At 38.6% G+C, this 15,285-nt stretch overlaps 1 protein-coding gene across 7 annotated transcripts in view; it reads left to right on the top strand.

Annotated features, from left to right (window-relative positions):
• The window catches only part of Ccdc148 (coiled-coil domain containing 148), a 376,894-nt gene that overhangs the window by 144,636 nt on the left and 216,973 nt on the right, over positions 1-15,285 (top strand). For all 7 annotated transcript variants that reach the window (XM_008842508.3, XM_029568022.1, XM_029568021.1 and 4 more), the window contains 2 exons: positions 1,834-1,929; positions 2,007-2,188. In XM_008842508.3, coding sequence (XP_008840730.2) covers positions 1,834-1,929; positions 2,007-2,188 — 278 coding nt within the window. The remainder of the gene's footprint in view (positions 1-1,833; positions 1,930-2,006; positions 2,189-15,285) is intronic.

The following is a 15,285-nucleotide window of genomic DNA, read 5'->3' as shown; positions in this document are numbered from 1 at the left end:
TATGTATAGCTAAAGGCTACATAACAAGAAACAATGCCAGATAGGAGATACCTTCTTTTGAGTTGTTGGCCAGGGTGGCCCAAGAGACTCCCAGATAGTAAGCCAGCACAGAACTGGGAAAATGAACAGCAGACCCCAATCTTATCTAAGGGAATATTGGCAACTGATTGCTGCTAGATGAGGAAGAGCTGATCTTCCCAAAACAAAGAACCGTAGATAGGCTGACTAGACTCAGTGAATGGATAAGCACTGGGAAAATAGCTGGGGACACTGACAACACAGTGGACAGTAATAGGGATGATGAATATATGGGCTCCAGCCGTGGGGAGGGGGATGGGATAGTGTCACTTGGGATGTGGGTATATAGATGAGTAAGATTGTTTGGGTTGTTCTGTATGAACTACATACAAAAAATATTAAAAATTAGTTGTATTTGGGGAAGAAGCATAAAAATTTGCTTCATGTAATTAGTAGATGTGAAAAACTTTACCATTGAAATCTACCTGATGACTTTATATCCATGTTCAGGTGACAAGGGTCTCGAAAGTAACCGTGACTAGTAATAATCAGATACATAGAGATTAGAGAAGCATGTGCAAACATCTGTTAGTTGCATTAAAAATGAGTTTTTCTGTATGAAACAGTATATTTTAAAATGAAATGGAGATCCTTTTTGAAGGTTAAAACCTCCTGTAATTTTATGTCTTGTATAACTGTATTAATTCAACTGTAAACCTAAAAATTGACGTTCAATTTTGATGGAGATGCATCTTAGCTCTGAAAATTGTTATTGAATATGTCCATGCTGTTGTGATGAAATGCTTCTTCTAATTATGTGGTTATTAAATAAATCATTTTTAAAATGAAAACAAAGACAAGAAAAATGTTTTATTTACTATTTTTATTATTTTATGTGTATGAGTGTATTGTCTGCATACATGTAAGTGCACCCATGTCATGCAACTCACAGAAGTCAGAAGAGGGTGTCGGATCCCCTGGAACTGCAGCTATGGGCAGTTGTTAGCTGCCATGTGGGTGCTGGGAATCGAATCTGGGTTCTCTGCAAGAGCAGCCAGTGCTCTCATCCACTGAGGCATCTTTCCAGCCCCTCTGCATGCCTTTTTGGATACTTTTGTTTACTTGTTGATGACCTCCCCTCTGTGCAGCATAAGGTCTGTTGGTATGGTTGTGCAAGGTGTAGAGTTTGAACTTTCATTTCTTTACTTCCCAGCTATTCTGTCATGTTATAGTGCTTTCATAGATAAAAAGAATGAATCTATGCCTAGCTGGGGACTAGAGGAAGGGATGCTTGAGAACAAGTGTGTGTGGTTGAAGTCTTACCATGAACAATTCCAAATGCAGGTGCAGAGTAGCTGTAACCACAGTGCAAGCTCCTTTTGGCTTATGGGACTGCAATCCTCCCTAAGGGTCATTTGTTTGATGAGCACTACCTGGTCGCATCTCTTTTTCTTCACAGGTTTTCAAACAGGCTTTCCCCTCTTCTATTGTTTTCCTTTTACTGGCTTTTGAAAATGATTCTTGTCTGTAAATAGAAATAATTTTGGGTTTAGCAGCTATAAGGACTTTTTAATTCTTCCAGACTACTGGAGTTCAGTTCCCAGCATCCATGCCAGGCTGCTCTCAACTGCCTGTAACTCCAGGTCCAGAAGATCTGATGCCCTCTTCTGGCCTCCACTGGCGCTTGTATACACATGTGTATGTACATTCAAAGACACAACACACATAGACATAAATAAAAAGAAAATAAATCTTTAAAATATAGAAATAATCCTGGGAAAATTGCAGTAATTTACATATTCTCTGTTCCTCTAGGTTGATTCTGTGAAGAAAGAGTTGAAAGCTGTCTTTGAAAGTCTTAATCTGGAGCAACAGAGAATAGAAAACCACCTTTCAGACTGGAGTGTGAAAGTAAGTAAGATCTAGGTAGTAATTTATTCATTTGTCAATTTTTCATTTTTATTAAATCAAATAATCATTTATTTCAGTTGCTAGAATATTCTTCAGATGAAAAAGCTAACCTGCTTAGTGAACTGCCCATAGAGTTAGAAACTTTGGAATGTCCGTATCCTGATCTGAAATCGTCAATCCTTATTGAGTTCTGTAACTTTATGGAGAAATATCAAAAGAAACTTGAAGATTTTGATCTTCAGTTAGAAGATATACACAGGTGATTAAACAAAACTCCTTGACTCATATAGATTTTGACACTGAATTTTAATTTTTGTTCATGGTCACTGTAGTTCTGATTTAGTGTTGTATAGTTATCATGTGATTTGAATATAGCCAATAATGTTTTACTAGTTTGCTGAATGGAAAGGGTGGGTTTTATTTTAATATTATTTTTTCTGTGGTGCTGGGGACCTAGCTCTGGGCTTTGCACATACCGGGTAAGTACTCTCTTCCTGAACTACACCCCATTGTCGGTTTTTTAGACAGTTTCACTGTGTAGCCCACGCCTGCTTAGAGCTCACTTTGTTGTGCAGTTCAACATCAAAAATTGTAGTTCTTCTTCCTTAGCCTCCCAAGGGCTGGAATTCTAGACTTGCATTACTATACCAAGGTGGAAAAGTTTTTGTTTGCTTTTTTTTTTTCAAAATAATTTCGTCGACATAAAGGTTTATAAGATTTTTATAACGTTAAAACATAATGAAAATACCGTTTGCTGAGAGGCTTCCTTATGGCACAGGAAAGAACCGTTTTCAAACACAAATCTTTAGTAATGACACAATTTTCTTTCAGTATATGTAACTTCTATAGTGAAAATTTACAAATAAGCATAAACAGTTGATTATAATGAAAAACATATCTGAAAAATTGTTACTTTTAATCAACTGAGCTGTTGTCCTATAGTGAATAGAAAGTATATTTTCTAAATTTTTAAAAACTTTCTTGTATATGGTAAATTTCTTTAAAAAATAGACTTTTGGTGTCTTGTGAGAATGGCAATTCTCTTTTGAGTGGTGACTGCAATGTTCAGAGGCTTAAATTCCATCTTGGCAGTGGTCATCCTCTGGTGTCTTCTGTTATTGTTCACATAAGGGACAAAAGCAGATTTGCCACCTGGCCTGCCTTAGGAGTGTCAGTATATGAAGTTCCTACAGGGCATTTTATAGGGAAATGCTTCTGGTTCTATGATTCTGACCTCAAAATTTCCAAAGAACTTATATTTAGAAAGAAAAACAAACAACTGAAGGGAGACACTTAGCAAGTAAAAAATAAGAAGTTCTTATTTCTGAAATCAAAACTCGTGGATCTAACCATGATTGTATCAGCACACAGAGCCCATCGCCCATCCTGGGTGAACACAAGGCCTTTCCTTGCCTTGGCTTCCTTCTCACACTTCTGTGGGATGTTCCTCTGTTCCTCCCTGTCAGACATCTTTTGGTCTCCTGAGATATCCTTCTTCCCTACCTCTTTCCTTGCTTTTTTCCTTCCCATCTTGCACTGAAAGTGAGAAATAAATTAATATGATATCATGTACACTTCTGATTGATACTAATTACCCTTTAATTGGAACTCAGCCACAGTAAAGCATTAGTCACTGCACTTAGTTTGCCTGTCTAATTGCAAAATGAATATTCTTTCCCTCTTCTTATCCCCTAAACTTGTTAAAGATGTTTTAGAACTCATCAAACAAGAGAAAAGAGTTTTGTTTAGGGGGCATTATTAGTCAGGCTGATTTATCATGTCCATGATGGAGGTAACTCGAATTTTGTTTCTTTAAAGCAAGTTGAACTCTGACCTTTTCTCCAGATGATGATGTTCCCTTGAAAAAGCTGATTAGGTTGTGGTGTCTCTAGGTTAGCCAATTCAAATATGGAGGAGCTTGTTTTAGTAGCTGGCCTTAGCTTCTGTCTAGTAAGAGCTCTCAACTCCAGCCCACTTTTCTGCCTTTTAAAAAATCTGAACTCAGGCCAGAGAGATGGATCAGTGGTTAAGACCACCAATGCTCTTGCAGAGGACCCAGGTTCGATTTCCAGCACCCACATGGTGACTAACAACTGTCTGAAACTCCAGTTTCAGGATCCAACACCCTCTTCTGGACTCTGCAGGCATTGCACAACACAGGTGCACTTATATACATGGAGGCAATACACTTATATGCATAAAATAAAAATAAAATTTAAAAAATCTGAGCTCAGTTTCTGCTCATCTTTCATCTAAGCTTGTGCCACTTAGAAAAGTTGGATTTGCAGATACACTGAAACTACTGAACATTACCTAGGGAATTAGGTACACATGCTAAGATTTCTATAGGGGAATGAAACTGTGAGGGTAAAGTGGGAAGGTTTGGTGGAGCCCTTTGGTCACTGTGGGCTGTAAAGAAACAAGTAGGATTAGAATAGGCAGCAAGTGGGTTAGAAGGGCATTCTGTGGTTGGAGATTAAGTGACAGGACCACAGACTCCCTCAGGGCAAAGTAACTTCTCAGTGGGTGAGTTGAGCTGAAAATGACAATAGCAAAAAGTGGCAAGGTCTGTTATGGAAGCAAGAGGACTCTACTATGGAGGAACAGAAAGCTCATAAATTCTAGTTTAACAGGCAGCAGGTAATTACCCAGAATGCATTTTATATCATTGATGATGTGTTTTACTTGATGAATATTTATTGAATAATTCTTAATGTGCCGTCTTCTCTTGGAAGGAGGTTCAGCAGACTAGAATATTAGTCTAGAATATGGCCTTGCCTCTGAGAAGGCTTTATATGGGGGAAAATATGTACTTCCCTACTCTGAACAAATACGACATACCTGCAAATGGTAATTGAAGAAATATGGACATGCCGGCAGTGAACAATGAGCATCAGTAAAGTCAAATGAGGTTTTAGAAATAGCTTCTTTGGAGAGGAAGGATATTTTGAATATAGAGGTAGTGTACAGCAATGTTCTGGTGAGTCGCAAGACATCTAAATATACACTTCTAATTAGCACAATTACATATTCAATTATACTAATTGTCAGGATCTTGCTTCACTTTAATATGACCAGTTCCCTTTTTTGTTCTAGCTGTTAGGTTCTGTGAGAATTCTCATGGATATTGTATGTACACATCTGTGGGAGAGAGGGTGTGCATATTTTAGTCCACATTATCATCTCAAGCCAATGTAACTGGATTTTTAGATCTTTCCCTTATTTGAAACAGTTATTACCCAAATACCATAGCTTATTTTAGGACCATGATCCCTATTTATTCTTCATTTTCAAACATTGTTTTTAACATTTCTATAAAACAGCATGGTGGAACCTATTCAGTCAGAGAATCCCCTGCATTTCAGTGGTTCCCTTATCTCAGGACTATATTACAGAAATGTGCTTAAATGTGCACTCACTGGCTTGTTTTTATAGTTGTTCACTCCAGCAGAGAAAGAATGAGTAAAAACCTTAAAAGGATGAATTTTATAGCTTATGCCCACATAATGTATTCTACAGATGAAAAAAGTATGAAAATTGATATTTACTCACTAAGACAATATCCAAGGGTTAGGATGAGTATAGAATTAAGTGAACAGGACAATGTGTAAAATATTTTGCATAAAATGGGGAGCAGTAAACACTCATATGCTTACACACACAGACACACACACACTTTTATGTGTCTGTCTATTTGTCTGAAGTAATATACAAAAATTGATAGCATTCATTCCCATGGAAAGGGAGGCTAGGTGCTGGGAGATGGGTGTGAGGGAGAATTTTTATATTCTCCTTTCACCATACTTTATGGCTTTTGGACTATATGACTGTATTTTCTATTATAAAACAAATATTTTTTTGTTTGTTTATTGTGTTTTGAGATATGAACTTGTTATATCAGCCAGGCTCGCCTTCAACTCACAATGTTTCTGCCTCCCTTCCTTGAATAAAAAGTGTCCTCCATAGGCTCATGTATTTGAACACTTGGTCCCCATTTGGTGGTACTGTTTGGGAAGGTTATGGCACCTTTAGGAGATGTAGTCTTGCTAGAGGACATGAGTCATTGGAGGTGGGATTTGAGAATTTATAGCCTTGCCCCACTTCTGGGTTGCTGTCTCAGTTTCTTGTGTAATGAAATGTGATCAACCAGCTTCCTGCTGAGGCCACCAGCTGCCACACCTCCCCCATTATTGACATTCCCTTGGAACCACAAACCAAAACACACTCTCTTCTATAAGTTGGTTTAGGTCATGGTGTTTTACCACAGCAACAAAAAACAACTAATACAGAAGTTGGTACCAGGAATGGGGGTGTTGCTCTGAAGTATTTGGCTGTGTTGTTTTGTTTTGTGGAAGACTTTGAAACTTGGACTGAAAGGTGGTTGAGTGCTGTAAACAGAGCTTAATGCACCACTCTAGAAGGAACCTGAAAAATAGCCATGCTGAGAGTAATGCAGCTGGCTTAGGAACTAGTTTATGAGGCTTCAGAGAGGAAGAAGGTCTATATTACCAACTCTGCTAGAGGCCATTTATGTAACATTTTGGCAAAGAATCTGGCTGTTTTCTGTCCATGTCCTGAGAACTTACTTGAGGTGGAATTAAATAATAGACTGATTTCTTTGGCAAAAGAAATTTCAAGACAGCATAACATTGAATCTTTGGAATACTTATTATTGATAACTCTTATGCAGGTATACAATGAAAAAGAGAAAGTGGAACATAGAGAAATACAAAATGCACAGACTGGAGAGAAAAAGAGCACTAGGAATCTTAATATTAAAGGCAAGGAATGTGCTGGAAAAGTGACCGTAATTGTTAAAGATATTAGCACATTAAGGAGAGGCTTCCTGCTCTGTACTGGGACAACTGGAAAAATGCCCTCAGGGAAAGATGCCACCCAGATAAGTTTCCAACTTGTGAAAGAGAGCCTAAAGAGTTTTCCAATTCTAGATAGCAGCCATAGGCAAAAGCTGTTCCTGGTGTGTTTCACAGGGTAAGGGTCCATCCCAAGCTGGAAGTCAAACTTGGTAGTGCTGTCCATGTGGTACTAGCTTTGAAGACATGAAAAATGCAAGAGTGAGGAGGTCGTGGATGTTTCCTCCATGGTTTCAGAGAGCCACTGAGGCCAGGCAGTGAGTGTCAGATGAGTCCCTGTGAGGTTATGAAGCTGTGAAAAATGAAGCGTGGATTGCACTGGAGACTCTCAAGAGGTTGGAGATGCCAGAACTGTAAGACATCTGCCATAGGAGAACAGCATATGGGGAGTGGAACCAACCCAAGTAAGAGATGTATGATGCCAGCAGCAAAGCTGGAAAAGTAGAGCCATCTAAGCCCTATGAAATGAAAGTTCCAGATGTCAGACAAAGGGCTGCAGGATCTAGTCTTTGCCCTGCTAGGTATCAGTCTTGCTGTGCTGCAGTATTTCCTCACTGTGACCCCATCCCTCCCTTCTGAAATGGAAATGTATATTCTGTGCCACTGTATGCTGGAAGTATGTAATTTATTTTTTATTTTATGAAGGGTCACAATTAAGAGATTGCCTTGAGTCTCATGAGACTTTGGACTTTTGAATATCTTGAGACTCTTAAAGACTATAGGAACTTTTGGCATTGGACTAAATGTATTCTGAATCATGAGATTGTCGTGAGTCTATGGGGACCATGGAGTAGAATGCGATGGGTTGAATAAAAAAATGTCCCCCATAGGCTAGCATATTGAACACTTGGTCCCCAGTTAGTGGTGCTTTTGTGTGTGTGGGTGAAGCCTTTGTGAAGGAGGTAATTCATAGAGGGGTGGGATTTGGGAGTTTATAGCCTCACCGTACTTCTGGTTCACTCTTTTAGTTTTTCGCGTGATGACATGTGGACAGCCAGCTTCCTGCATCGGCCACCTGCTGCCTTGCCCCCTCCGCCATTATGGACTACCCCATTTGAACCATAAACCAATATAAACTCTTTCTTCTATAAGTTGCTTTTGATCATGGAGTTGTATTACAGCAAGATAAAGTAACTAATATACTTCCTGAGTGCTAGAATTACAGGTGTCCACCTTTACACCTGGCTGAAAGAAATAATTTTTAGGAAAAAAATCATAAAGGTAAAAATTAAGCACCAAACAGAAAAATATTGGCAACAAAACAGACAAAAGATATTAACATTCTTAATATGTAAAAATACTTTGCAAATTAATTGAATAATAAGCAGTCAAAGTGGAAAACAAGCAAAGGATATGAAGAAGTAAATTATTTCTATTCCAGAAAATAGTTATTGAGCATCTACTGGCCAACAAGAATAACTACTCGTTATCAAGTTGGAGACACCTGGAGTGGAGATATAATTCATAAGGGAATTATACACAGTAGTGTGTTAGAAGGTAATGAATGCTGCGAAGTCATGGATTGGAATGAGAAGGAAGATGTGGAGGTTTAGAAGGCAGATTGCTAGTTTGAAATAGAAACTTGGGGATAGGTCTTAGTGAGAGAGTGACACTGAAGTAAAATAATGAAATGGGTTGAGAGAACTAGTCCTGTAGACATTTACCATAAAAGCATTGCAGCCAGTCACTGTGGTGGGAGTGTGCCTGGCAACAGCAATGTGGCAGGAACCCAGTGACAGATTAGGAGAGTAACAGGCTAAGTCTAATGAGGTAAGAGTGAGGGATGAGATGTTTATTATGTGTGTGTGCATGTTGCTGGGAATTGAAGGCCTCATGCGTGATCAGCCAGTTATCTACCACTGAGCCCCAGCCCCAGCCCAAGAAGTAGGATATTTAGAGCCTTCAGATGTTTCCATAACCTCATCTTTTACTCTGAGTGCCATGGAAGCTCTTAGTGTTGAGCAGAATTAGGGATGAGAAGACTTAGTTTGTAGGATCACTGTGCAGTTACTATATTTAATATAGAGGGTGGGGAGAGGAAGCACAAGAAAAGATTGGACCTATAGAAAGTTGTTGGATTAATGCAGATGAGATGATGGTAGCATGGATCAGGGAGTGGAAACTGTGGGAAATTTGGCTCTTGGATATCATTTGAGGCAGAGTCAAGGCATCTGCTGGTAGATTTCAAGAGGCATATAAGAAAAAGCAACACAGGAGTTGTCCACCGAAGTTAACTTGTTTGGGCTGAGCCTAGGAGGATGGGGGTGGGAAGACAGTAAGGGAAGCAGCTTTGTCTCAGGGAGGATCAAGTGTCCAAGTTTAGACATTCTTAATTTGAGGCATTCAAGCAGAGATTTGGGGTAGGATTTGTGGGTTCAGAGCCCAGGTAGGAAAACTGGCTGGAGTCACACACTGAATTGTCAGCATGAGACTAGATGTGGTTACCAAAGTAGTGACTCAAGAAAAACAAAATATCAAAGACTGGTCCCTGGCCTTGCCAGCAGGACAGTGTCAGGGAGAAGAAGGATAAGCAACAAAAGATATCTAGAAAAGGTCTTTTAGATTGGAAGAAAGCTGAGAAAGAGAGAGAGAGGGTGAGTGAGCGACAGAGAGAGCCCTATGAAGGCAGATGAAGAGGAATGCATGTAGTATCAGCAGAAGAGGGGGTGACCCATTGAAAAAATGCTGTCCATGTTTGACAAAACATGTCAAGCAATGACTTAGTTGTTGGTCTCTAAAAGCAGGTTGGTGTCCATTTTCATTGAAGAAGAAGAAGAAAATGGCTGATTGGAGTGGATTTGAGTGAATGGGAGGAGGATTGAAGATAACGAGGGGGACAGCTTGAGAAGCTTTTCTGCAAAGAGGAGAACAGGGTCAGATATCTTGCTGTTGTGTTTTTTCTCCCTCCTCTTTATTTTGTTTAAAATGGGAGAAATAGCAGTATGTTTGTTGCAGAGAGAGAGAGAGAGAGAGAGAGAGAGAGAGAGAGAGAGAGAGAGAGAGAGAGAGAGAGAGAGAGAGAGAGAGAGAGAGATATCCTGGGGCTGTGAGGAGGGTTGGGATCAGCACAGGTGATCCATGTACCACAGTAACGGGTGGCAGGGCATGTGATGTAGATGCTAGGTGATGATAGTGACCTAGAATTTCTGAGTTGTAATTTTAAACAAAAAATGACTAAGAAACTTATGAACATCTTTACTTACCAAAATAATGGGAAATAAAACAAAACTCAAATTTTTACCTTGTAAGAATGATCAAACATGCAATAATTTTACCCAGGGTTAAAAATAGTATGGGGGAGGGGCTGGAGAGATGGCTCAGTGGTTAAGAGCACTGATTGCTCTTGCATAGGACCCAGCACCCACATGGCAGCTAACAATCATCCATAACTCCAGCTCCAGGGAATCCAACACCTTCTTCAGACCTCTGTGGGCAATGTACAGCATGGGTACACTTACACACATGCAATCAATACACTCATACACATAAAATAAAAATAATAAAATATTAAAATTATATGAGGGGGAATGGGCATGATGAAATAGGGGTTACCTTTCAGGGTTCTTAGTCTCATTCATTGAAGAGTTTAAGAATGGGCTGGAACAGAAGCTTTAGGACATTTTATTTGAATTTAAGTAAAAATCCTCAGGGCAAGCAAGCCTTAAATCTCAGCAGCAGCCTTGAGGAGGAGAATGGAGAGGAGAGAGAAAAAAACCTTGAAGCCATATGGATTTGGAGCTGGCATGGAGGCACCTCAGAAACATGGTGGACTGGCAGCCACACAGTAGGGAGGGAAAGGTAACTTCAGAGAAAAAAGTAAAGAAGCCTGAAACATTTGGGCAGCCAAAGTGTTAGAGAAAGCAGGACTAACAAAGCGATATGAAGAGGAGCAGAGATTACATCTTTTTCTGAAGAATTCAGAAAAATGGGCAGATTTATGCAGAGCCACATGTCTGTGGCCCAGCCCAGAGGCAGTGCACTAAGGATTGGGGATTCTGGGCAGGAAAAGTTCACCACCTCAGCACCACACTAAGTATCTGGCCTAGCACATTAACACTTAAGGTGAACCCGCCTTCCTAGGGGTAGCCCTGTAACCGGGTGTTTGATCTAGTAAATTTGGTAAGTTGGGTCTTCATCTAGGTCAGAGGTTTTTATTCTCTTGATCAGTTTTATCTTATGGGGCTCTTTTGCTACTGTAACAATATTTATATGTGATTGGCATCTAATATTTGTCAAAGGCATGTAATATTTTTTAAAGGTTTCTGTAGCATCAAAAATCATTATATTGGGCCAGAGAGATAGCTCATTCAGTAAAGTGACTGCCATCCAAGCATGAGGACCTGAGTTTAGATCCCCAGCACACATGTAAAAAGGCAGGTGTGGTGGTATGCCTGAAATCCTAGCACTGGGGAAGTGGAGGCAGGAGGATCCCTGGAACTTATTGGTCAGCCAGTCTTGAACAACTGGTAAGCTCCAGGTTCAGAGAGACACTGTCTCAAAATACAAGGTGAAGAGTGATAGATACCCAGCATCAAATTTTGGCTTCCATATGTTCACAGTGTACATATACATGTACACACATACACATAATCTTTATAGTGCAAGAAAATAGTTGTCTCTTTAGAAATAATATTTAAGGAAAAAATCATTTAAGTAAAATAAATATTCAACTTCAAGGATATTCAGTATTAATTTGGGGGAAGGTTACGATAGGGTCTTGCTATATAGCTCTGGCTAGCCTGGAACTTGCTATGTAGACCAGGCTGCCCTCAAACTCATAGAGATCTGCTTGCTTCTGCCTCCTGAATGCTGAAATTAAAGGTGTGTGACACCACACTTGGCTCAATATTTGCTTTTCTGCCCTTATGTGTAGAAAAATCTTCAGACTACCTAAATAGCCAACAATTAAACATCAGTTACATTAAGTACACTGTGTCCATACAGCAGAACCTTACATTATTTCTAATCTGCAGGAATCTTTAATGACACAAATAGCTGTAATATGTAAAAAATGTTATGTAAGTAAAAAGCAGGCCACAAAATAGCTTATGTAATACAAATTCTCTTAGTCTCTCTTAAAGTATTACATATGCATCTGTATAACCACAGAAAAAAGACAAGAAACTCAGCCACCCAAATAAACAACTTCAGTCATTCTCCAGTGGTGAAATTATAAGCATTTTGACATATTTGTACTTTTCGCTTTATAAGACAAGCCCCAGGTTTTAAAAATTCTATGCTAAAGACTGAAGAGCAGATTGTTAATATTTAATAAGTTCCTATTACATGACATGACAGGTAGACACAACTTTAATCCTCAATTTCTTTCATTTTAAAAGTTGTGTTTTGGGACTGGAGAGATGGTTCAGCAGTTCAGAGCAAGGGCTGCTCTTGCAGAAGACCTGGGTTTGGTTCCCAGTACACACAAGGCAGCTAACAATCATCTATAACTCCAGTTCCTGAGGATCTGATGCCCCTCCTCACCACCTCAGGCATTGCATGAAATGGGTGCACTTACATACATGTAGGCAATACACTAATTAAAAAAAATTCTCTTTTGTCAGGTGGGGTGCACATCTGTAATCTTGGCACTTGGGAAGCAGAGGCAGGAGGGTTGTGAATTTGAGTCAAGCTTGGACAACATAGCCAGACCCTGTCTCTAACTAAGAAACAGTGAAGAAGCCCACTTTACAGATGCAGAAACTGCAGCTTGAAGGAAGAACAAGTTACTGTTTCTGAATCCTTATTAATTCAATGGATCAGGTCTTTCCTACCCGTCTAAATAAGAAAGTTATTTACACATGGGAGGAAGCTGGTCAACCAGATTGAGTTCTAGATCAGTGCTGTTTAATGGAAATATGTGAGCCACAGATCTGAGTCACATGTACTTTAAAATTTTTAACTAGTTAAAAAAGATGTGTTAAAAAAGATGAAATTTATTCTCAAATACATTTTAACTTAGTGTTTCCAAAATATTATTATAACATGCAATCAAAATCTGGAATTTATTGAGATACTCTATACTCTTTTTCTATAAAAAGCCTTTTAAACCTGTACATCTTATACCTATTGAAATCTTAACTTGGCCATGTCAAGCCACGTGTGGCTGTTGGCTAGCATATTGGATAGCACAATTTTCAAGGAGGTGCTAATTTACTAAAACACACTTAAAAACAGTTTGACTACAATTGAGTCTGTCCTTCATTTATCATACTGCAAAGCTATTCAGATTCTGCTTGGCTGTATGTCATTAGTAACACAAAGGCGAGCTTAATTGCTTGTTTTAGACTCAGATGAGATTGTGGCTTTAATTTCCTAACATTTGGATGAATTAATCATATAGATGAGACGTAAATGTGTGATGCTCCATTTAGCTGTGTCAGATCTGAAGTCAATACGGAGAAGATACAACGTGATAACAAGTAATTTATTCTTTATTGTTGATAGGTATGTTAAATTTTATACTGTTGGCTCATAATTAATATTCTGAGATCCAAATCTGAATGCTACTTAAAGTCCACATTAGTTTAACGATTTAACCCCCCAACCCATTGCTAATGCTGTAGTTTCATGTATTTCAACTAAGTTACTTCAGTTTACCCTTTTTGTTGATAGCATTTAAGATAGCTATTTAGCATAATGTGAACATTTGTTTATTTATTTTCCCTTAATATAGAAATTATTATATTTATTACAGAAAAATAAAAAAAAGAGATGAGACAACAGAAGAAACTAAGTTAATGTAAATCCTTAGCACCCAGAGGTATAGTAAAATGTATATTTTATGAAAATAAAAAACACCATATGCATATCTACTGTTTCTCTAATTTGAATCATACCTCATCCTATTATTTTATTCAATTAATGTTTGCTGATTCTATGTTGATTTTTTTTGTTTTCAGTTTTTGGGTTTTTATTTTTTGACAGGGTCTTCCTAGTCCCAGACCACCTAGAAGTCACTATGTGGACCAGGCTGGCCTCAATCTTGCAGAGATCCACCTGCCTCTGTGTCCTAAGGGCTGGGATTAAGGGTACATGCCACCACACAGCTGATTCTGTTTTAAATCATCCATAAATATTCTTTTACATTCTATATTTCATTATATGCATAATTTTATGTGTGGTTATATCATATAAATTCTTCCATTTCCTATTTTTGAGCAATTATCTAGTCCACATTTTGATATATGAAATGAACAAATTCATCACTGTAATTTGAGTAACTGTATGATTATTCTCTTTAGATAAGTTCTAGAGTCAAAGGGCATTGCGAGTATTCTTAAATTTCCTTCCAGAAATGCAAAACTAAATTGTGTTTTCTTTTTCTTCTTTCTCCTTAAAATATTTTTTGTTTTGTTTTGTTTTCTTGAAGTACTGGGGACCAAACCCAGGCTTTTGTGCATGCTAGGCAAGTGTTCTTCCATTAAGTCACATCCCTGGCCTAAAATTAAAAAAAAAAAAAAATGAGACAAGATCTCATGTTGTCCAGGCTGGCCTCAAACTCAAACTCACTATGCAGCTGCAGAGGAGCTTGAATTCTTGATCCTCCTGCTTCCACCGCCAAAGTGCTAGACTTTTAGTCATGTACCACTATGCTGAGCATGGGCTGTGGCTACATCGGTGGGCGCTAAATGAAAGTATGGCATCCTTTGGTTTATTGTCTAAATTTAGTGACTGAAGCCTTGGATGTTACTGTCATGAGGGAACATCACCAGGGTTTTCTTCATGGTCCCTTTCTTTTCCCTATTTACCAAAACAGTATAGCTCTATTAACATCCTTACATAAAAAAGAAAAACACACACATTTCCCAGGCATTGAAGTAAACCATATACTCTATTGCTAATAAAGATGAATTAGGAAAAACCAGCATTAGAAAACAATACTCAAGAAAGTGTGTGACCCCATAAAAGTTGTTAAAAGTATTTAAAATAAACAGATGCTTATACATGTAACTGTTGCCTGATGAATGCAAGAGAGAGGAAAGAGGGAAAAAGCATAACAGCTGACACATGCTCATGTGATGAGGGTGCAAGTTAAAGCATTGGAGCCTTAATTACTAGGTGGCATTTCATCCTGAAAAATGCTCTCAGAGATGTTGGAGAGGTTCAGTGCCTGAGCATGCCCAGTCTCCAGTTCTGCATTTTGGCCTGGGTTGGTTGTTTGCCAAGAGTGATTAATAAAGTGCAAAGTTCTCAGAAAGCAGCATGATTCTTTGATCTTTGAGGGTTTGCTTAGACCTCTTGGTTAGATGAAGCAGTAAATTGGCATTCATGCCACTGTGCCTCCAGTTTTCCTTACTGCACTCCAAGGGGATATTCCAATTCGATGCTGGAATTTATATTTGTTGAGGGATGGGTTGTAGTAGCAGTTGTAGGCAATTTTCTTTTTTCACATAGCTGAAGTTGCTTTGTTTTAAAAAAAAAACTTTTTGAACAATTATTTTATGCCTTGATATTCTCTCCTATCGGAAACTACATTTAG

This window comes from Nannospalax galili, unplaced genomic scaffold (assembly GCF_000622305.1).
Source record: "Nannospalax galili isolate Female #2095 unplaced genomic scaffold, S.galili_v1.0 scaffold640, whole genome shotgun sequence".
NCBI classification, from domain to species: domain Eukaryota; kingdom Metazoa; phylum Chordata; class Mammalia; order Rodentia; family Spalacidae; genus Nannospalax; species Nannospalax galili.
This window is presented reverse-complemented; position numbering and strand designations above follow the sequence as displayed.